The sequence below is a fragment of the Photinus pyralis genome, unplaced genomic scaffold (assembly GCF_008802855.1).
Source record: "Photinus pyralis isolate 1611_PpyrPB1 unplaced genomic scaffold, Ppyr1.3 Ppyr1.4_LG6, whole genome shotgun sequence".
NCBI classification, from domain to species: Eukaryota; Metazoa; Arthropoda; class Insecta; order Coleoptera; family Lampyridae; genus Photinus; species Photinus pyralis.
Genome location: NW_022170663.1, coordinates 17579046 through 17603146, shown reverse-complemented (window position 1 = coordinate 17603146; position 24101 = coordinate 17579046). Strand labels below are relative to the sequence as shown.

Genomic DNA, 24101 nt, shown 5'->3' with positions numbered 1-24101 from the left:
TTTGTCTTTTTCTTAACACAGGACTTGACGCATTTTCCCTCTGCGATCTTGACGCACTTTTCGTCTAACATGCGAAAACTGTTTAAGGATCTTTTAAAAGGTGCCTAAAGCCCAAAATCACGAAATTCAACATTTTAAGAAATGATTTGCTATTATTTCAACAGTAATTTTCTCGACAACGGCAATGCCACGTTGAAAACACCGGTTCTCTTCCGATTACCGAAGTTTTAACGTCGGGCGCGGTTAGTATTTGGATGGGTGACCACTTGGTGGGAACGCCTGGCTTATTTTTTGCTCATGTTTGTCTATTTCTTTTATTTATTTTTTTGATTTTACTGTCACAAGACAATACACGATTAATAATTGTAATAATTCGATGCCGTTGATGCGCTCCAAAATTTTTTTTCAAAAATTCGTTATTTTCCGTTTTCGTATGTCTAATATACCTACATATTAAAAATTGGAACCGAATCAGTCTATGCGTTACCTTGGAAAATTATCAATTGCCAACGTACGTACAAGTTAGGTACTTAAAATGATGTAAAACGTCGAGATGTATGAAATTTTGATATGTTCAAAAAACGGTGATGGCATCAATAGCTACCTATCTTATGTTATGTTATTTTGACGTAACTTGCTCATTGAAATAAAATAATTTGCACATTCAGCCCACTCAGCGATTGTCAACGACAAATCCTATACTCCCTAGACAGTTCTACCTTCCACACACTGATAGGTTATTGTTCCCCGGCCACACAGCTAAAGATCGAAACCACAAAACTAATATAAATAAAATTTTCTGTGGCTAGCATGGGATACCACCCGCACACCTGCGCGATTTTGCTCTTTTATGCCTATGTATACGTGTACCAAATTTGGTTCCAATCGGTTCAGCCGTTTAGCTGAAAATGGGAGTGCAAACGAACCGACAGACAGAGAGACCGACATCATCGAGATTTTGTTTGATTCGGGTTCCTGGCGCTCCAAAACGTGTTTTACTTACCGCAATGCAATACCTCACTTACCTACTAACGTGCGGGTGGTAAAAAAACAGAAAAGTACAAAATGAAAATAACCTATTTAAAAATACCGACGAGAATTTACTTAGGTCATCGAAAGTAACGTCAGTCCTTATGACAAAATTAATTAATATTTACATTCTTAGCACAGACCAAGAAAGCACTTAGGTGTACCTCATCGAATTTCCTTCTGTTTGTCGCACACGTCATAATGAATTTTAGTTAATATTGATTGTCACAATTTTGTAGATGTTAACATTTACCAGAAACGTAAATTTACAACAATTTTCGCAAGAAATTTATTTTGTAGAGCTCACCTGGTCCAGATTTATTTGAATACCTACGTGAACCACACCGTTAGGGGTCGAATAACTAACTGAGATTTGAGAATAAGTTTACTTCATTCTCTGTGACTCAACTAGTTTGCGACATTGTGACGCATTGAAGTTGAATGATAAGGCGATGCCATAAGAGAAATTGAAATAGCAAAAATATGCCACCGGACCCGTTTACCTTTTCAAATAAGCGATCAAAGCACTAGATGTTATCTTGTTGTATAATTACCGTCCAAATTTACGGAAATGAATCGCTTTTTGAAATACGTGTAGGTAACTTTATACGATAAAGGGTGGTTCAATTTCGTGGCTCACCATTGGGATCCCCGAAAAATTTCAAATGTCAAATTTTGTTTTAATTTTTCCCTAGCTTAAACGGTTGGGTATGAAGAATTTCCGTTAGGACCTGCTATGATCACTTTTTTTCGGAGAATATGAACCTGTAATAAGAATTTTAACAACGCCTGATGTAGAAGCTACAGGCTACTACTTTCTTAGTTCTTATGGACGCCATATTGTATTTTTACGGAATGAGATTGAGGACTAAAAAGAGAAATAATGACGTGTCATACTATACCTACTTTTAAATAAATTTATAAGAAAAATTGTAGAATCAAATGTTTTGCATTCATTTCTCAACAAAAGATTCACGGGTAACTAGATCTTGCTGAACCAATGATGGCGACGCATTCAAATGTTCTCCATTTCATTCAGAAAAAATCCAATATGGCCTCCATAAGAAATAAGAAAGTAGTAGCATGTAGCTTCTAGATCTAGCGTGCTATGGAAATTCTAATAATGGATTCAGATTCTCCGAAAAAGAGTGCCCACTGCCCAGAGAAGGCGCTAACCGGATCGGTACATTTCAGGGCAAATAAGAAAAGAAATTTTACATTTTCGGTGATATCTCTGTTATTTTCAAAGATTTAAAAAAAATTTCGAATGCGTTTTTTTAAACACAAAAAGGGGCAACTTTGCCTCTATTTAACCTACCCTGTATCTGTCATCGTTACGGAGGTCCCCATAGCGAGCCACGAATTTGAAGCATGGAGAAGATTTCCCACAAAAAATATGCGAAGAACGGAAGCTACTAATCCCGCACCTGAAAGAAGAAAAAAAGGAAATAAAACGCTTTGGCGTAGGCTTTTTGAGAAGCTCAGAGATAAAATAATAAATAAAGAATTTTGAAGAGATATCGGACTGCATGCGCATCTCAAACATAAAGCATGGAAGAAAAGTTTCGTTCGAGAAAAGTTCGCTAATAAATAGGAGGAAGAGATAATGCCAAGATCGGAAAAGAAGACTAAATTGGCCTCCTTCGAAATAATCTTTTTTTACGACCCCTCTGAAAATGAAGTCATAAGTCATAACGTATAATTTAGAGGCATGCTATAGTACCCATTACCTACACCCGTGCATAATGAAAAAAAAATTAGAATAGATCATCCGCTGCAATTTTTCTGCTCACCTGTAATACGCAGTATTCCAACCTTATGATGTAATATACTATAGAAACATTGCAAAATGAAGAAATGTCTCTATCTCTACAAAAATTTTGAAAAATTTAAAAAAGTTCGCGACAATTCTGGCATAATCAAATTTCAAGAATGATTCTAAATTGTCAAATTAAACCTACACGTTTTTATCTTTATAGAATTTTTTTCTAAAGAAAAAAATCTCTACGAAATCTTAAAGGTCCGCCTACAAACCTTTTTCAAGGCCTCTCTGGAATTTTACATGCATCTTTCCCTTCTCTCCTGTCTCATAGTATTCACAAAAAGCATCTTCTGGAAATTTTCTCTTTCGAATATCCCCAGAAAGGATCTTATTGGAAACCTTAAGACAATTTAAGGACCACATACGCGCGGGAACGGGAGCGGGACGGATACGGGAAATATTTCTACAACGGAATATGCGTGCGAACCGCCGCATCGGTGTGCATACTTGCATGGGCCTGCAACATGCTCGTTGGAAAGGTGCATCCATCACCTCACGTTACCCATGTCATGGGAATACTATGTTCAGCATTCAAGGAAAAGGAGAGTTTGTCTGCTCTTGAATTAGGTAATACGCAGTAAGGTAAGAAAAAGATTAATTACGAAAATTATATAAAATTTAAAGCCACTTATTGTCAGCAATGCTACTAACAGTACAATATTCGATTGGCACAGTATGACTTTACATATAAAGGTAGGTAACGAATAAATCTACATACATCTATAACAAGACTAAACTCAGTCTTTACGTCGCTCGCAAATCAACCACAGTACCAAAGTTGTGCTTTTTTTATCACAGATAAAGGATAATGAATGATTTATAGGACGAATATTCTGTGGTTGGAACTCTCAGTAAAAATGTCTAAAACTTTTCGGTTTGAACACTCGAGTCCGACTCATCCTCGTTCGGTTCCATCTTCTTTTTTTTCTTATTCTCGGCCCATTCCACGTAGACAAATGTCACGGTTCCAATTATGGATAGGAAAAGTAGGATGCCCAACTGGGCGTGGAGTCCCAGGGCGGAAGCGTAGAAGAAGCAGATTGCCGCTGCCACCGACTGAAATCAGAGCGTGTGAATCGTACGATTAATGGAAAGCTTCTACCTGAGTAAATTTGAAAATGGCAAACGCCGACGCGCTGTCGTGGGCGAAAACGCCTCCCAGCATCGAGTATATCTGCGTGTTGAAGCAGGAGTCGCCAAAACCTAGGAGAAAAGAGCACAGGATCGCTAGTATCGCCGATGACGTAATGAAGGCCTCATCGTCGGTGGGCGCGAATGGAGACTTGTTAGGCAAGTTTAGGAATATAACGAAGAACGCCGCTAAATGGAAGACAAATCCTCCGATAACGATCGGATCACGGCCCCACCTAGTGAATTTAGCACCGAGAATTCCAAACAGCGCACCACCCAGTACCTCTCCAGCGCCTATGAATATACCAGACAGGCCAACCAGCTGCTTCGCGCTCTCCCCAAACGCGTTGGTAAATCCAATGGCTGAACTGTAGACCCCGCTGAAGAACGAGAGCTCGATACCTGTATAGAAAAAGGTGACGCTGAGCAAAATCATTTCTCTGGTAAGGAACAGGTTTGCTGCCGACTTGAGTGCTTCAACGGGTCCCCTCTGCTGTTCGATCACGTTGACCGAATCAGTACTTCCAATCCGGGTACGTGGCAGCGCAACTAATATTACGATGCCCACCGCCGCAATACCGCCAAGTACTGATATAACAACGGTTCTGGTATTAACATCGATGTGGGTCAACCCGCGAAACTGGAAGAAGACGAAGAGATTCCCCACGAACATGCTGAAAGCGGGCAGGTTACACGTTGTCAAAACAGGAGGTCTTACCTCATCTGCAGTAACGCCCAAAATAGTCCGGAGTTCCGGGAAATGGTGGCCGGTGTCGAATTCAGCGTTAGGTAATTTCCCTGTCCGGTCCAGATCATTGCAGCGCCCGTCCCTATGATACCACTGGCTAGGTACAGCAGCCAGGTTTTCGGCCAGAGAAACGTTAAAATGAAGAATCTGTAAGAAAGTTTCGTAATTTAGTTACTCCACTGTGAGGTGCTTACAAATATGTAACCGCTCCGTAAAACATGGCAATCTTGGGTCCACCCAAACTGATGACGGAAGGTGCGAGCCAATTGAAGACAGCGAAGACGGCGTAAATAATAGCCATGCTTGTGTAGCCATCGCCTTTGAAGTTTTCGTCCTCCTGGCCGATGCTGTCCAGGATTGTTTTCTGTTAAGGAAATAAAACTGTCAGTAATATAGTGGAAAATATATATTAACCGTCAATTTATTTGGAAAAATGTTTGTTTTGGTCCCCTTCATCATCCGTTTTGTTATTGAGATCCTGTATATGAACGTAATAGAAGGAAATATTAGCGCAAATGGACGTTTGGAGCAGTACGTACTTTGAAGCAAGGTTGAGGACTATAGTTGATGGACTATTTGTATAAAAAAATGAAAGTAAGGGGGCAAATTTCACAAGCACCCCCTACGTCGCCAGAACTACCCCTAAACACGTTTGCGTCTTGCATTTTCCTTAGTTGACGTTAGTTAAAGCATAGTAAACGTTAGTTGACAATTTATACGATCCTAAAGGATACAGGATTCGTGTGGAAGCCTTGAGACTACTCGATGTCTATCGGGATTTCTGGAATATTCGCTACAGTAGTAAACATTCAATGACAATTAATTTTTTATTGCAAACATTCAATGTAAATATAATTGCAATGAAAAATTACATAATAAATTAAAAAACAACATTTACGGTTTTAAATGAATTCATTTCAAAACTGTTATAAATTTATTGTTAGTTGATTGTAAATAAATAAACCACGTTGCACTACTTTACAGCTCTCTGTCACTAATTAAATGGGGAGTTATGGGTTAAACAGTTTTACATAGAATTTAATTTTATTCATTAAATTAAGGTAATTTCTAATATGTATAAACTACAGGGTGGGTTTTCTATAACTGAAGGCTCAATTCTTTTTATAGTTTGCCCATTACATTCCTGAACAAATTGTTCCATATTTGCGAATTAACTAATTTCGTAGCTCTTTATGTATTTTTTAAACTTCTTGTAAATAGAATAAAATTGTATCGGGTGCAATCGGATGGTGCTAGCGTTAACATAGCACTCCCCGAAAGTCAAGGGTTTTTAGCATAATTTATAATGGGACCAGATGAACTTTTTTTACATGGAAATTTAAAAATGTGGTTCTAAGTTAACGAAGCCCTACCTAGTATGTTGGTTAGTTATTAGGTATATTTATATTTAGTAAAGGATCCATTAAAACCATAATTTCCAGACGGGCCAGGACCACTTTCTAGGTGTGGTTGCACCCAGCCTGGCCAACCCCTGATTATGAGCTTGATGGGCTCATTAGTTTTCTCTTTAAATTGTAATTTTGTGATTACTTGTTGAATGTGTTTCTCAATTCAAATGATTACTAATTTTATTTGTGAATCTTCGTCGATTCAATATTAATAAAAAAAATGGTAGGTGTTCTTCCCACGAGGAGGCATTTTCCTGCTGGCCCCGCAGTTGGTAGTAAAACAACGGCAAGGAATGACTTGTAAAATTTCCTTTGGGACTTGCAGAACTGTGTTGCTTACTAAGCGAAAGTGTTCATCGTCGTACCTCTTTTCCAACCCCATTGTTCTGGAGGGAGTTATTTCTTCAGCTGAACTTATTTTACATTCATACAATTCATAACACCCAACGACATGAAACAAAATTACAAGAACCTGCTAACCATCATGGCCACCGAAGATTGCAAATCGCTCACAAAATTGACAACTTCAAGAACCGGTTAGGGTCAAAGTAATTAACTTTGCGATCAAACTTACCTGTACCAAAATGTATAAATTCAATCGAGATATCAGCTTGAATCCTGACCTGACCACACATACAAAGATCTCATCCGAGACCTTAGGACACGTTCTGGACTCGCGTCCGTTCGTGTGAACAACAGATTCCAACAAATTCGAAGTGAAAGAGGCCACAACCAAACTATTCGATGCTGTTGACACGGAGAAGCAGAATATAATAATATATAGTGATATTCATTTAGAAGTAGACACAGGGATTTCCTATGTCTAGTTTTAAATGACCAAAACTCTTCTGAAGGACGCCTAACCAAACCAAAATAACTTTTTAAAACAAACCAAGATTTTGATGCCATATTAATTAATTGTAATATAACAGACTTATTTTCTGTGTTGATCGCTTTAAAATTAGTGGTTATTTAAATACGATCCACATGAGACCCCACCGTAAACAACCCTTAATTTTAATGGACGATATGAAATTGACTGTTTTAATATTTGTGTTAAAAGAATCCCATAAGAAAAAAAATATTCCCAGAATAACAGTACGGAATGCGTGCGCATGCTATTTTGGTTGCATAAAAGTAGGCGTATTTCAGAATTATTTTGATCATTTAAAAGTAGACACATGAAATCCCTATGTCTTCTTCTAAATGAATGAACCGTGTATCGCTGACCCCAAAACTCACTAAAATCTAAACAACATTTTTACATCGGATCTGTTGACAGTGACAAAACGTCTAGTAAGTCGATTCAAAGAATATGGTTTCAGCAAAGAGATTCAGAAAAAATTGTTAAGTGTGTCATTCATTTATATCCATCTTGTGTCTTAAAATAGGCAACTTGTTAACATACCAAACATGCATTTATTTACTAAATAAACTCTCTATCTTTATCTTATGACAAGATGATAAACCTTTATCGGCATTGATTACCAAAAGGTGGATGATTGGTGGTACGGGTTTCGATTATAATTTTTAAAAAGTTGAGGGTTTTTAAAATGGGAGACTCTTTAGATTTCCCTTATAAAACCTCGGATCAAATTTTAAAAACAGATTATGATTATTCTGATTTTTTGGTTGAAGATAATGTATCAATAAGTGCAAATCAGATAAGAAGGATTTTACAGAAACAATACCACCTAAATTCTGCATGGAACACATATTCATATGGTTTCCATGATGGTATTGGCCATGTTAGTTCAAGAAAGTGACGAGAAAAACGTGTATCATCAATGTTAAGTCACCACAAGTCGTATAATTACAGACTTAAATCTTTTATTGAAGTGACCTGGATAAAAGTGCACGCTTTTCTTTTGGGAAGCTTTATGGAATCTAACTTGCTATATTCATTCAGTATAAACCTCCGGTCATTAGTTTGGGAAGCTGTCGAATGACTAATTTGCGAGTTTTATACGCAAATTTGATAAATGAGCTTATGATTTCTTTGCCTAACCGTGCAAATTGAGCAACACGACGGCTCTCCCAAATTTTGTGTGAGTAGGCGATCGATTTTTCCGATAGATATCAAGTCGGAAAGATCCCAGAACTTTTACTTTTTCCAAGATTTATCCTTCATTCTCAAGCAATAATTCTTGGGCAAGTGCATAAAAATGTAAGAAAATCTGGGTTAAATCTGCATTTTGCGTAGGTGATTTTTACAGCTTCTTGACATTTACACCGCAATACGTTACGCAAATACTGGAACGCCTCGGAGATAGCTGGATAAACCAAACGCCGATGACGACAACAATTTAATTTCTGATCGATAAAGCGTCCCAAATTAACGAATATCTTCCCACAGATAACCATTTTTGTAAATGAAACCAGTTCAAGTTCACGGCATATGCAATAATTGTGCTATTATTACTACGATCCCTTGCCTTTATCATTTTGCATTAGCATATCGAACACCTGCACAACATACTTTCTCCCATTGAACTTCACACACAATTTGTGAATGTGCATTTCATTAGAGCATATGGTCATCCCTTGTATTTTTTTAATTGTGTTCGGATTTTTATCGGTAATTTAGATTTTTATGTCAAGGTAGGTATCTTATCAGCAAGAAGTGTTGCACTTTTACGGCCCAGTGAACTCATTTTCTCAAGTGAGACAAGCCCCCTCGCCTTCCATCCATAAAGTGAGGTAAGGACGAACGGTTCAAAATGCTCACCACGAAAACGATGTGAATATAAGTACCTATTTCTACAGTTTGTTAAAATATAAACTTTACATGGCAGTCATCTTACACAAAGGAATGGAAGATGACGAGCACGGATGTTGACAGTACAGTATTATCAATTCGTACATTCATCGCATTTTTCTGTTTTCCTAAACTGCGACGGACAGTCATTAAGCTGCTCCCTCGTTGTAAAATTGAAACCACGGAGGAAACAGAATAGTACAAAAGACTCGACTTGAGCTGAGCAACATAACTTGCCTGGTTTGATGTTTATAAAGGATGTCAAGTAGGTTGTTCAGTTTGCAAGATACATTACTTTCCAGCTTGTTTTAGCATAAACTACTTTGTTGTGATTTGAAAGCATGGAATCAAAATTGATATTGAGACATAAAAAGTAAAAGGAATGGCAATAATTTGTGTTAAAGTAATACTTTTCCGAATGGAAATTGACTTTTAAAATCTTAATAGTTTTAAATTTGAATTACTATACCAAATTCAAACCGCCCTACGCCAATCTATGGTCTTTGAAGGAAGTTACATTCTTAAACGCGTATAAATTGTGTTGTGTAGATAATGCGCATTTTTTTAAAACCGGAATAGATTAGTAAATGGTTGCGTTTTAAGGTAGTAGCATGGTATATTAAGCATGCCGTAAATTAACGGCACCACCTTTACACCTACACGAATGCGCGATAAACCGCCCGCAACGATACCACCGACCTTCCATCTTTTGGGTCAGATATTTTCTTTGTATGTCTTTTTTTTTGTTTTCCGGTCACCGAACCTGGATCCCAAGGAGTTGGGGCGTGTGAGGCCCGACGTGGAGGCGTACACCTAGACCATTTTCGTTAACTGAGACCCTTAATTTTCGATCCACTTACGAGCAAGCGCATAAATAGCAGTACTCAGCACTGATTGGCCACGGAATCGCGGACCGGTATTAGGGCCGAAATGTCCTACGGTCTGTCAGCCGCAGTAAACATTCCAAAATCAACCTAAACCAACTTTTTGAAACACTTCCATGCATATTCATCAAGTGATAAATTAATTAACTGTTTGAAATTATGGATTCTACAGGCCACATTCTATAAGAACATTTTTTTTCCAGGTCGATCTGAGACAATTTTTTTGCGGGCCTCAAAAATAGGCAGTGTATAACCTTCCTTTTTTACCAAAAATCGACTACACCAAAATTTCTCGGGAAAACTTTTTCTTATTAATTTTGGTGCGTAGAATCCAAAAAAATTCGTACTTTTTCGATCAGACTTCTTAATCAAAAGTTATAGACAAGAAACCAATTTCGAAAGAAAATTCAAAGGGCTGTAACTTTTGAACTAGTAGCCCAATCTTGGAACTGTTTCAAATTATGGATTCTACAGGCCACATTCTATAAGAAAATTTTTTTTCCGGGTCGATCTTGAGACAATTTTTTTTTCGGGCCTCAAAAAAAGGCAGTGTATAACCTTCCTTTTTTACCAAAATTCGACTACACCAAAATTTCTCGGGAAAACACTTTTTCTTATTAATTTTGGTGCGTAGGATCCATAACAACTCGTACTTTTTCGATCAGACTTCTCAATCAAAAGTTATAGACAGAAAACCAATTTCGAAAGAAAATTCAAAGGGCTGTAACTTTTGAACTAGTAGCCCAATCTTGGAACTGTTTCAAATCATGGATTCTACAGGCCACATTCTATAAGAAAATTTTTTTCCGGGTCGATCTGAGACAATTTTTTTGCGGGCCTCAAAAAAAGGCAGTGTATAACCTTCCTTTTTTACCAAAAATCGACCACACCAAAATTTCTCGGGAAAACACTTTTTCTTATTAATTTTGGTGCATCGAATTCAAAACAATTCGTACTTTTTCGATCAGACTTCTCAATCAAAAGTTATAGACAGAAAACCAATTTCGAAAAAAAATTCAAAGGGCTGTAACTTTTGATCTAGTAGCCCAATCTTCAAAACTGAAATTAGGGATTCTACGGGCAAAATTCTATAGGAAAATGTTTTTTCCCGGTCGATCTCAGACAATTTTCTTTTCCGGCCTCAAAAAAAGGCAATACTTTTTAAGTTATTCGATTATTTGAGAACAATTTAGAAATGTGACAAACTTTATTGCATCGAAACTGCGTCAAATAAATATCGTCCGTTCATGAGGCCACCCCTATTAATATTTGGGAAGATCTCTTCAAAAATGTAAATTTAGATAAATCTCTACATTATGTTAAAATTTTACATATCGTTCTTATACTAATCTTAATTTATTAAAGAAGGATCACTTCAGCAATTTTGTTTATTTAACATTAAAGGTAAATTATATTTGGTGGAAGTTAAGTAACAATTATCAAGGAAAATTGAGATTTGTATATGATATCCAACTACGAGCAAATTGAAGCCGTTTGTATTGCATGTATTTTACAATTTATGAATCCATTGGAATTAGGTTTGATACAAAAAATCGTTTTTTTAAGTTGGCTCGTTCAAATTTCAAGAAAGCAAATCTCCAAAAGACTTCTGATTATCTATAAGGTGAAATTCCAAATTGGATCTACTTCATTATCGATTTTTTGGTCAATATATTTAAAGTTTTATAGTAATTGTTCGTTTCATTTTGCTAGCTAGAAACTATTGTTAAAATCCATTTTCAGGAAGTAAATTCGATATTTTTATTTGAAAGAAGTGATGGTCAACCCCGTATTGCAAGTGACGCTTAAAAGAAAGGTGAAATTGTAAAATTGATTTACAAATCTATGACAAGGGTGGGAATTTTAGTTCTTCTTGCATCCATGGATCATGGGTACGAATTCTGCACCTCTGCACCGCATACTACTGTGTCTCGAACAAAAAATGACCTCACAGGCTCCCAATTGAACATTCTTGGCCATTGCAGTAAAATCCCGAAAATGTGTGTGTTTGGCAAACAATAAATATCGAAAGTCTTTTATTATTATCTACTATTTGTTGTTAGGTTTTTTCCCATTTCTCGTTTTACGAGCGATTTACGCAACAATGATAAAAAATGTTGCGTCTTCATACATTGCAAAGTTCATTGTTATTATTGACTGAAGATGCAGAAACGGGGATCTTATAGAACGAATAAATTTCTTGATATATGTACCTACTAACCTAGCTCTTGACCTTAATATCTTCACGATAACCTTTGTGGTAAAAGGTTCCGTTTTCCAGAGCAGCAAACTTGATTTAACTAATTTGGAAAGCGAATAGGCCCTAATGTTGATTGTCGATGAGAGTAAATTGTTTGGTATTAATACCCGAAGTATTTTTGGGTATAACTTCACTTGACGGTATAAGAAACTAAAGCCAATTTGATATTACAAGTTCAACAACCCAAATGCAATATTTGTTTTTAGATCTTATCTTTGTAATCTGTAACCTAAATGTCAGGGGAAAAAAACCGGTTCAATACTTCTCCTGCGATTCTCATATTCAGATATTTAATTAAGATTAGAAAAAAATGGACATTTTGTTTTCACCCTCGAATAAATTACTCTGAGTAAGATGGAAAATATTCTGATATGTGTTAGTTATAGTGTACATACAATTTTGTGACAACGTGGATCAATGAGCTGCTTGGAGGCAGAGGTTCAAGTGAAGATTCATAGGCAACTGTCAATAATGGACTTCAGTCCTTAGACATTGTTCTAGAAATTTTCTTGATGTATGGAAATATTTCTTATAAAACCTTTTCATACTAAAGAAACTTATTAAGAATTTTAGAATTCTATTTTAAAACGTTCTTAGAAGTCGTCCTAACACTATACTGTCTAAGAATGTTCTCCTCTGCAGGTTCCCAGAAAAAAGTGCGCTGAAACCTTTGAAAATGTTAAATATTATGTAACGGGAGCCCGCTGTGCGGTTTAAATTTTATGTATTTGATATGTGTCAAATTTCATATATACCGCTTCATGCGAAGAGTGAACGCGAGCAGATTATCAGCTTCATCACGTTTCTCGTTTTTTTGACATTTTCGGTATTTTGCGCTTCTTCGAATTCCTCAACTATTTTTGGTTTCTTCGCCTTTTTATCTCCTAGGTTCCTTCGAATTCTTCCAATCGTTATAAACGGTAACAAACATTGAACCAATAAACGACTCTTTGGTTACCTGCAGTACTCTTCAGCTTTAGTACTTCATCTCCTGTGGTTGAAGATTCTCGTCGCTATAACCCTCGATTTTCTCGTCTTCTTCAACTTTTTTGTTTGGGTTGACCTCTTTCTTGCCTTTCTGTCATTTTTGATATATTTAGGAAAATCAAAACCATAAGCAAGGAGGCTTTAGGAGGTCACTGCAGCTATTGTGATGCCACTAATGCAAACAAAAAGGAGCCTCAAATTCGAAAGCGAATGATTAGTACATTCCTCTCGATCATTACGTTCCATTTTAATCCACTTACATACTTTGAGTTTCCCGAATCTCGCGGTAACCTACGTCTATGCACGTTCGCATACAAATATTGCAGTTTTCATGGCGAAAGTAAACAGTTAGGTATGTACAAATTTAACCTTTCCTTCAATTAAATTACGGCTGTTTACCTGTCTTGCATACGAATACTAATTTTTACATAATAACAAGGCCTTCACCTTAACTTTTTTTATTCATCAGAACCTTCCAGCACCACGTGTGATTGTTTGGTCTATAGTTATGGAATACAGATTAGGTAGTATTTCACAAAAAAAAGTTTTGGCAAAACGTTCAACGTGTTTTTCTTTCGCGAAAGGTTAACACCTTCACTTTTACTAGCCATATCCATACAATTAAATCCGTCCACACCCAACCGTACACCGTACTTACGAGTAAAAAGAGAAATTCGAGGTGTAAGAAAAAAAAATGTTGTTCACCTGCATAAAGTTTGGTTAATTAAAACTGAATAAACAAAAGTCTAATGGTATCTGTAATTACGATAATTATCTAAATTATGAAAATTCCGTGACGAATGCGCGTGTTTGTTGGTTTGCAATAATTAGGTTACATGAATAGACGATTTCGTATTATTACAGTTAACTGAAATTGAAGAATGGACGTAAAGATTATCGTTGCAAAACGTTGATATGGCCATTGCCGATACTTTCAAATCACGATAGTGATAGTGGATTGGTCGGTTTTGCGTAAAAATGATAGTAATGCCATAACTGCCATAACGCCATAGAAAGTTGCAGCCGTTGTGATGTAAGCACTGGCAAAATTCGCAATCAATAGCTAAGAGCTAAGATATTTGCAAATGTCATATCAATTAACAAAAAATAGTTGAAGATTTAAGTAATTATTGCTTCTGTTTTTCGATGGCCATTACACGGACAAAACTAGCAAAGAATAACTAGTGACACTTTTGGGATAAGCAAATTGAAAAGGCACTTTCCAATTAGAGTCAACCTTAGCTTTGCAGTATTAGACTTGACCCTCGACTTGACCTATAATATTAATTCTTCATTTCATTAACAATAACTTACTGGGTTACATTTGACAGTGTCTTAAATTTGAGCGACGATACTTTCTGCAATAGAAAAGAAATATTAATAGACATCGTGGGTGGACATTACCTACTCTAAGAAGGTATTTACAAAGCACTGTCAGGTAGGTAAGTCTCTTCTTCTCTTGAAAAGGAAAAGGTCAACGTGTTTCACTTCTCGAACACACAAGACACCTACGGCTTTTATAGTTCACATTAGATCCAGAGCCGGATTGTTTTATTATGGGATACCGGGTAAACAGTACGCGTACCCAACCACAAATCGTTTTTAGCATTGGAAAAATTTTCACCGAATTTCCAGCATACCTAAATGACGATTTCAACATCACTTAATTGGCCAATATTGAAAATTCATTTCTGAGGCATTCAGAGAAAGACGACCCAAGAGTTAAAATCGAACTGCAATTCTTGCGAAGTACCTACTATAGCTATACAAGGTGTAACAGTTTCTTCTCAGTAATCATAAGGGAAAGAAGGATGGAATTAACAGCTTTATTTAGGTTTTTGGGCATTTCCTTTTCGATCTTGTAAAAGTGTTCCTAAAATTTCTATCACCAGATGCAACGCCACTAAAGGGGGATCCGAAAAAAGCCGATCTCGAATTGGTTTCTACAAATTTGATAACTCTGAGAACTTTTTAAAAAAAAATGAGAAAACTCAAAAACTAAGTAAAACCGTTAATCATTGTGGAATGGTTGTCGAGCAAAAAGTAATGAAGAAAAGCAAATTTTGAGATTCTTGCATGAGAAAGCAACTCCAAAACGAAGTACTTTGGGCCTTCAGTTTATTTGGTAAAAAATACTTTTAGCCGCCTCTATCACCCAGTCTTTTTACATACTTAATTGTTACACCCTGTACACGCAAAATATTCCTAACGGATTATAAATACTAAGATTGTTGACAACACAAGTGCAATGTGATAGAATGCCGAAAATTCAACTGAAATTATTTAATAATTCTGGTGGGGTCACACAAAATGATTATTGCGTTTCTATTTGTATCCAAGTGGCCTGTTTTCCCTTTTTAAAAACTTAATTCCTATATTTGTTAAATGTGGGACAAGTTATGGTTAAATTTTGTGACAGTAACAGTTTTGTTTTAATTTATGGGCACTTTGATTACTTTTGTTAAACGGGTGACTTAATTTGTTAGTGATAAGAATGCGTTTTAACGGGAAAAAACGGAGGGTTTTCGGAGATAAGCGTAAAAATTTGGTTACGTGACTTAAGGAGCTACATGGATGGGATCGTTTTCACCCTGTGTCTCAGAAACAACCGTAGTTAAGTGCAGTTTACGTTATGTGATATTACTTACGATTTCCCATATGATTTTTCGTCCGATTATTTATTCGACTCTTGTTAGCGGTTATTTTGGTGGTTTTCTGTTTACGTTACGATTTGCTATCAACAATTAAGAATAAGTTTGTTCGGACTCGAAAACAGGACAACTCGCAAGAGAAATCGTAAGCAAAATCACAAACGTAAACTGCACTTTAGATTGATTGTGTTTGTGGAATTACAAGTTTCACAAAAAGGTGGCACAGGGTTTAAAAATTGCCGAGGTACACTACAGTCTCAACCAAAATAGGACACACGGTACATTACCTGAGAAGCGTTCGAGAATTGGAAGATTCTGAACAACATGTTGGAGAGTTGAAGGGTTTAAAACGAAAATTTTCAATGTCACAGGGGAAAGAGCTCTGTAGTGTAAGGAATCTAAAAATTTGATACACTTGCGGAGTCTGAGGAATTCAAAGAGTCTGTGAAGAATTTTTAGCTTCTGGAAACAATTAAAAATTCGAACGATATGCAACTGAAGAATGAGAAGGATCTGAAGCACATCTGAAGTAATTTTTTATTTTTTAAAATTTAATTTTGGCCTTTATTTTTGAGAGGGTGGGGTATCCATGGCCGAACCCGGATTCGAATCAGGGACCCTTAGTACCGCAGTCCAGCTTCAACTGAACTGCGCCACACGGGCCGGCAGAATCTATGTTGAAAGAAACAGAAAAATATAATGCCAAACTCCGAATACTTTAAAAAATCTGAAGAAACCGAAGAATCTAAATAAACCGAAGAATCGAAAGCATTCGCAGGATCTTAAGAAATTTGAACAACCAGAAGAATTAGAAGAAACGGAAAATCCTACAAGTCTAAGAAATCAGACGGATTTGCAGAATCTGAACGAACTGAAAAAAAAAATTAATAATCCGAAAAATTGGAAAGAATGGAAGAATGCAAAAAAACGTACAGAATCTGAAGAAATTGAAACAATGGGTCAGTTTAGTAAATAATTGTTTGTTAGATATTGTTATTATTGCGTAATTATGATGCAATTTTTTATATTTTTTAATTGTTTTTTAAAAAATTTTTTGAGATACTTTCATGCACCAAAATCCATGGAGACCAGAATTTGATAGGCGCCTCCGTTTAGAGAAGGAAAAATCTCTTACACAATCGAAAAGAAGATGCTCTTTCAACAATCGCACATTTTGGGACTTAGGCGTAGCTTGCAAACTAAACTTTTGGGACCGTTTGTTTTGGTCCATTCCACCATTTAATTTTTTTCCATTATTAATTATATGTTGCACCTCAATTTATACCTTTATTTTGTAATTGGCATACAAAGAACAAGTAATTCCTAAATGTGACGTATTTTACGCTAAATTTTATTGCAAAATTTATCTCTCCTAAGAGGCACGTGTTTGACACGACTGTTTGGAATTCTTACACAATTGTGTACTACTTAAACTTTATCTGATTATCACGTTTACTTTTATTATTAATATATTATAATAATAAAAACGTAGAAAAGAAGGTTGACTTTTCCGTGCTTGGAAAGTGCCTCCGAATAATGCAATATTATACAACTACACGTAATATTAATAATATTCACTTTAAATATTATTCAGAAAATGGCGACGGTTAACATACTGTGAATTGAATGATTGGTGGTATTGACCACATCACATCATCCCATTGTGATTGGGGAAAAGCAGCTGAACAGTCTAAAAGGTCAGCATTTGTTAATAAATTCCAAAATAATAAAGCTTCATCAAGAGCCAGATTATTTGATGAGATAGAGAGGAAGAATAGCTGAAGATAAACTCGTGCGTAAAAAAAGATCCGAGGCCTCCATATACAGGATACAGGATGCCCCGGTACCGGAAAAAAAGGCTCCTGGAAAAAAAACCCGGAATAAAAACCCCCGGAATAAAAACCCATGGAAAGAAAACCCCCCGGAAAAAAACCCACGGAAAGAAAGACCCCCTGGTAAAAAACCGGAAGAAAAACCACAGGGAAAAAAAGGAAATATTGCGCGAGAGCTAAAGTTGCATATTGTTTACTGAAACAGGAATATCAAACAGAACTCGGTTGAGATATTCTATTAACAAATTTTCACAATTTTTACAAAATACGTAATTGCATATTACCCTAAACTACCATTAACCCTAATTAAACCTAATATTATGACTTATAGCTTCTAAGAAGTTTACCACATCTCTTTGTCCGGCGCTGTATTCTTCGCAGATATTTTTTAGTCTACTTTGCAGCAGTACATATTTTGCTTTCTTCCTTTTTGGGATTAATTGACCTAAATGTTGTTGGTGTAATTTTAAATGAATTTAAAATATGTTTTCGCAAACGTGATTAAGATCACAATCATTTATTCATATTTAACATATGAATAACTTTGGTTTGAGCCCATGTCATTTGGTAAACATTAAAAATCGACCAATCATATACCATATAATCATTGATTAACTAACACTCTTTGTGAAACTGGGTATAAGTCAATAAACAACGCTTTTTGCAAGCTAATTCAGCACAGGAGTACACAGCTCGCACTTTTAGAAATTTTACGAAGGGCCGGTTCCACAATGCAAGTATATACCAGGTATAAGCTATTTCAAGTATAAAATCTAAAAATTCAATCCAATTTTCAGATCTTGTACTTGGAATAACTTATACTATAGGCTTGCCTTGTGCAAACGCCCTAAGATGTTTACCTACCTATTGTGGAGATGCAAAAAGGGGGTTTTCATTCCAGGGGTTTTTTTTTTCCGGGGGGTTTTCTTTCCGTGGGTTTTTATTCCGGGTTTTTTTTCACGGGTTTTTTTTCCTAGACTCGGGTGCCCATTATGTATGGAATATAGTATATGTCTCGGTAAGTAAATAAGGACTGTAAAAAACAATTTTTTATATAAAATTAATTAAACATTTTATTTTCCTTAATAAGGCAGCATTCAGTTGTTTTTATTTCAGAAAACAAATGAGTAACGAAGAGCGATTGAATTTTTTTAATGTCAGTTCACTTTTTCATTAGGTTCATTTGAAAGGGTTTTTTTTTCTGTTCGGTGATGTAACTTGTACCCTAATGCGAGAAAATGTTTCAAAAGAACTCATTATAATTACATCCATAACATTAAGCCTGCATCAAAATAAAACAAATGATCGTGTTTACGTGTATACGTTTCTTATTAAACCTTGCAGACAAAATGAAATTAGCAATAAAATGGTTTTATTTTAGTGTTCAAAATATTTTTATTATTAACTGCAAGACAGTGAACTAACCTACCATGGAAAGCTTGAAATGAAAGTCTGAGTATTCTGGGAGAAATTGCTACAGCAATTATTGCTAATTTCTTGCTGTCTTCAAGGTTTCATAAGAAACGTAGGTACACGTTGATCATTTGTTTTATTTTGGTTGCAGGATATCTAGATTAATGTTGTAGATGTAATTATAATAATTTTTTTTTAATTTTCTTGTATATGGGTACTAACATGTTACATCATCGAAAAGAGAAAAAAAGTGTCTCTATCAAAAATGAGGCTAATGAAAGGGTGCATTCCTATTAAAAAAAATCAATTGTTTTTTGTTACTCATTTGTTTTCTGATATCAAACAACTGAATGCTGCCTTATTATGGGAAATAAAAAGTTAAACAACTTTCAAATTGCCGTATAACTGGTGAGATGGAGGTACAATCATCTTCAGCACAAAGGAAAGACAATCCACATTTGCTACAATTGAGTTGCAAACCAAGTTCTGTAGATTTTTTAATAATGGATGCGAGATCTTCGAAGATGATATAGTAATCACCAGCCAAAGCACCATCACTCAAATATAGTTGTTATCATGTCCTGAATTAATACATGCAAAATTGCGGAAGAGCCAGAGGATCTCTTTGAAAAGAAATATCTAACCTCGGACCAAAGAGTATATCTCGAACTTATAATAAAGATTGGAATGATCACGGTAACATTGATTCAAATAGTTGTAATATTGTGGTAAAATTTCTAAAACTTTTCGCAACATTTCCTCTTGATCAACCGTATTAAAAGCATTCATGAAGTCGATTTTCAGTAGTACCTCCTTCAGTGGAACTATGAGGGTACTGAAAATAACGTCTGGTAGAATGGATTTTTGCTTTAACACTAATATACTGAATATTGCATTGCGTAGAGTTTTGTTATAGAGATATTATGAAAATTTTACATCTTCTCAGTTATGGCACCAATTGTCTGTTGCGAATAGATCATTAAACTCCATTTCAAACAAGGTAAGTACCTACTACTTATACGTAGGTACCCCCTTTAATTTAAAATTTTTGAAAGAGCGCTATGTTCAGAGAAAGTTGCTAAAGGGAGGTAGTCAAGTTCAAAATTAAAATGATTTGTAGGATCTCAGTTGGGATATTAAAACCTTCACAATTCCTAGTGTCACGAATCATCGTTAAACGTCTTTAAAAGCCCGTGAAAAGTTTCAAGAGGTTTCTATCATCTTCTAAAGTGATTTGTTTGTTTAATTTCCCTTTACTGATAATTATCAGTAAGGACAAATTAAACAAAAAGTTTTTTTTCAAATGAACGATATTGCTCGTACCTTTTCTTCATAAGTATTTTTATACAGAGAGACGCTTTCTCAGCATCTGCGTACTACGATTTCGCGTCCCACGTGAAGACGCTAATGCAATTAACTTTGATTATACCTACTTAGAATATTTTCAATTAACTACTGATCAGCTATACATTAAAATATCTGTTGTAGTATATTGGGGTGTAACCAATGACAAAATTAAGAAAGTAGGAGTGGCACCCACTGTTGTTAATACCCTACGAACCTCCGCTAAAATTAATTACTCCTGGAACATTCTTTAGGAAATAATCATGGAATATCCAATATAATTATTCCTTGAATATTCACTTTATTCTAAGTACCTACATTTAGAATATTCCTGGGAGATTTTGGAGATATATTCGTTTAGGGACGGTTGTAAGAATTTTCATAGAATATCGGCGCTAGCTGGGACCCTATTAAAGTATCAGAAATGGGACACTAAAATTCAGGGTTTGATTGAAGTTTTGCCTCAGTAGCTCCCAAAACATATAGTTTATTTTACATAGTAATAGGAAGTTTTTTGGAAACCTAGAGGGATGATCTTCGAAGTAGATATCGCGTGCTTCTCTTTGCACGTCCATGAAACGTAACAGTTAACCAGCTTTTAATAGCTACAAATGTCTGTACGTCATACTACCATGGAAAGCATTGGGAAGAATACTAGAGCGATACTAGTGGACAGTTTACACAAAATTAAATGCATCAACCCAATTTGATTTGGCAACGTAAGCCTGTAGAGTCTTGTAGGCATATTGTTTCAAACTTCATTTACTTTTGGAATTGTTGATCACTATTGCCATTCTAATCTTCGTAGGATCAGATACACATAACAATCATTCAAGATTATTTTTGGTTTACTCCCTTTCAAAAAAAAATTGTTTAGGTGTATTCAAACGTTATTTTAGATATGATACGGTTCGTATACGCGTTACTTTTGTTATTATCTACGAAATTCCACTTGACTATTTTTTAACACTGTAGGTACACTATGATGACTAAAGTTACCTACCGATGAATCGCCTATGAATTTCAGGAGGGGAATTTTAGATGAAATCTTATCCGTAAGTGGAAATTCAAAATAACAATAGCAAAAACTAGCATAGAACTTTTATCTTCACTTTGTGAGTACCCTGTTCAGACACTTACTTCGTTCTTCAAAATACATTATATCTCCGTTGAATGAATCTCAGTGAGACCTCGCGGTCTGTTTTCCTTCTCAAGTTAGGTGAGGAACAGACGGACGGAAACCATCACATAAGAGTCATTTTTGGTCCCCTTCAAAAGTTTCATAACCGGAAAAAATATTATTAAAAACAGCGTTATCTTTTAATCAGTTTGTTGTTATCTTTATTATCCACACTTATACAAATTAGATTCTTTTATTACTGTTATATATTATTCTAATCGCCCAACTGTGGATTAACGCGCGTAATATGTTGAAAACATGTTAGCAGATAACGTGATGCACATTCATATTAAAATATGACAAAACATCATAGCTTATTGCGTACATAAAGCTATTGGTAGTTTGAAATAGTGCTGACAGAAATAATTTCCACTAAACAAATTGTCCATATATTATGATACATAATAAATCTGTCAGTACAATATAGTTCAGCATTTTTGAAAATTGTAGTAATTGTACGACGTAAACGTAAGTTGTGTTGTACTTGAAGGACGTATGTTAATAGTACAATTATAGCTTCATTGTTAATAGGCGAAAATAAAACGAAACATCTAATTTGAAAATTAATGTACCTACCTACCTAGGCACCTATTGTTGTAATTAGTTAAATTAATTTGAATCCCAAACAGTTTACGTCCATCATTAACGTACAGAAAAATGTTAGTTTTAAAGAGCTGCATTAAATTAAAATGCAATGCAAAACGTATTTGGTTAACGTGATTGGAGGGTACCATTATTGGGCAAGGCAATGCCCTCTGTGAGATTCCTACCTGCTCAACCTGATTTAGTTTGTTGGCTATTTTTTGAATTCCTCAAGATATGTTGAAAAAAGAAGAGATTCATTGGCAGGAAACCGGGCGTATTTATCTGTGAGTGTAATTATCATAACAGTTAAGTGCAAGGTCGCGTGGCCCATACGAAACATATAGCTACTATTTTTGTTTACAATTCCTAAACAATCGCCACCGGGAGTTAGCAGGCCGAAAAATTGGAAAGACATACCTGAATGTTGCCCATCGTTTGAAAGGCGGTAAAAACGAACATGAATCCCAGTCCCAGTAAAATCACGTTAATTAGTTTTCTATCCATATTGGAATTGGTGTACGTTAATTGAGAATGTCGTAAATAAAAACAATTGACTATTGCCGCACACAACCGCATTCGAGCAATTTGTTGTAAACTAAGTAATGATATGTCCCTTACTACAATTTATACGTTCAAACTTTCCAATGAAACCGCTCCGACATCTGCGACGAAAGCGCGCAAACTAATCTGATTTGAAAATTAAATGCGCGGGCAGCGCATCTTTTGAATATTCAGCGTTAATTATACATTTAAAAAACTTGCCTCTATATTGCTGATGGTTTGAAAAGCGCTAAACACGAGCATCATTCCAATCCCCAAAAATACGACGTTTCGCAATTTTCGCTCCATAATTTTTCGATTCAAAGTCACAGAACTGGTTAGAAAAACTGATTTTGGGAGAAACTGTAGGCTGTATTTATGCATTTACACCTTCCACCGTAATAATGAGAAAATTGTCACAATTATTATTATCAGTTAAGTTTGTAGTATAAAAACTGGGTTAAGCGATTATTACAAATTAGAAATGTAAAGATGCCAAGTAGAACTAAGTTTGTACACTATTTTCGTGCACTAAATTTTGAAAATCCCATCCCGTGATATATGATTCCTAAGGCCATAGCAATCACACTTAAAGCAGTACATAAATCAAAAATAGATTGTTTAAACCATTTAATTATTAAATTCGTGAAGTTTTTGTAGTGTACGTGAAATATATTAATTTATTTGATAGATCTTAAACAGTTTGTACAACATTTTTAAGAGTTCAATGTTTTAAAATCAATAGGTTTTTAATAAAATTGGCGTTCTGTATTCTTATGACTTATGAGTCGCTAGTTTCCATCGCGTCATCACAGTTAATGGCTTGAGCAAGCTACTCGTGCCAGTCGGATGGGTATCGACTGGCGATAATACTACCTTGCTGGGTTTTACGTGCTCAACACAGCTAGGTCAGGATTACGCAGAATATCGTGCGGGTCCATGGGAAGCACTGAATTAGCAAAATAAACGGCCGTGGGTTTGATAGATGGATAAGGGTCGTGAGGCTGCACACATTCGACTCGTTCATGATTAAAGATGGCCTCGTTAACTAATTAGCAGGGCGTGCTAATACCTCATAAAAAGAAGTAGGGATTAGTCCATCAGGAGAAAGAGCAGTAGCCATTAGGGCATTCGGTTTTAGACCACGAGCAAGCTACTCGTGCCGTGGTCCAGGAAAATTATTTTTCGGGTATTATGAATATTTGCTGAAAACTGAAAGTTTTTCGCGTGGTACGCGATTTTATATATATTTATATATATGTATATAAAAACAGTAAAAAATCGGAAAACAATTAATTACGGTGCGATCTAATTTAAGTCGAGGAATTTTGCAAATCGAGTTACTCGAGTGTCATAAAATTATTAAAGAATTAAACCTATGCAGAAAAAATTCTGAAAGTCAGAGAAATTTGCTTCGAATAGTTTACTAACTTTACAAAATTCAATTCTGAAATTTGAATGGAGGCATCAAACCACTTTTATCTGCATTGTTTGAAACCTTAATTTACGAGCTTTTATCGTTTGTAGT

At 35.6% G+C, this 24101-nt stretch overlaps 1 protein-coding gene across 3 annotated transcripts; it reads right to left on the bottom strand.

Moving 5' to 3' along the window:
- Positions 1-3445: 3445 nt before the first annotated feature.
- On the bottom strand, positions 3446-22918 carry LOC116172944 (UNC93-like protein MFSD11). Of its 3 annotated transcripts, none has more exons than XM_031490223.1 (5): positions 22796-22918; positions 4925-5094; positions 4701-4877; positions 3954-4656; positions 3446-3907 (listed from the first exon to the last, which is right to left on the bottom strand). In XM_031490223.1, exons 1-5 carry the CDS (start codon positions 22880-22882, stop codon positions 3713-3715), a joined length of 1332 nt encoding a protein of 443 aa, XP_031346083.1. In that variant the 5' UTR covers positions 22883-22918; the 3' UTR covers positions 3446-3712. The 3 variants fall into 3 exon arrangements, with proteins under 3 accessions (XP_031346083.1, XP_031346084.1, XP_031346085.1); XM_031490224.1 differs by lacking the exon at positions 22796-22918 and adding an exon at positions 22451-22713; XM_031490225.1 differs by lacking the exon at positions 22796-22918 and adding an exon at positions 21409-21712.
- Between the last annotated feature and the right edge of the window lie 1183 nt (positions 22919-24101).

What these genes read in the sequence shown, in the direction of transcription:
- LOC116172944 (XM_031490224.1), bottom strand. Translation starts at nt 22,609, where the DNA reads ATGCGGTTGTGTGCGGCAATAGTCAATTGTTTTTATTTACGACATTCT. An exon ending in AAACGATGGGCAACATTCAG is followed by an intron (nt 5,095 to 22,450) that starts GTATGTCTTTCC and finishes TTTCCTTAACAG; the next exon opens with AAAACAATCCTGGACAGCAT. An exon ending in CCATTTTCAAATTTACTCAG is followed by an intron (nt 3,908 to 3,953) that starts GTAGAAGCTTTC and finishes CTCTGATTTCAG; the next exon opens with TCGGTGGCAGCGGCAATCTG.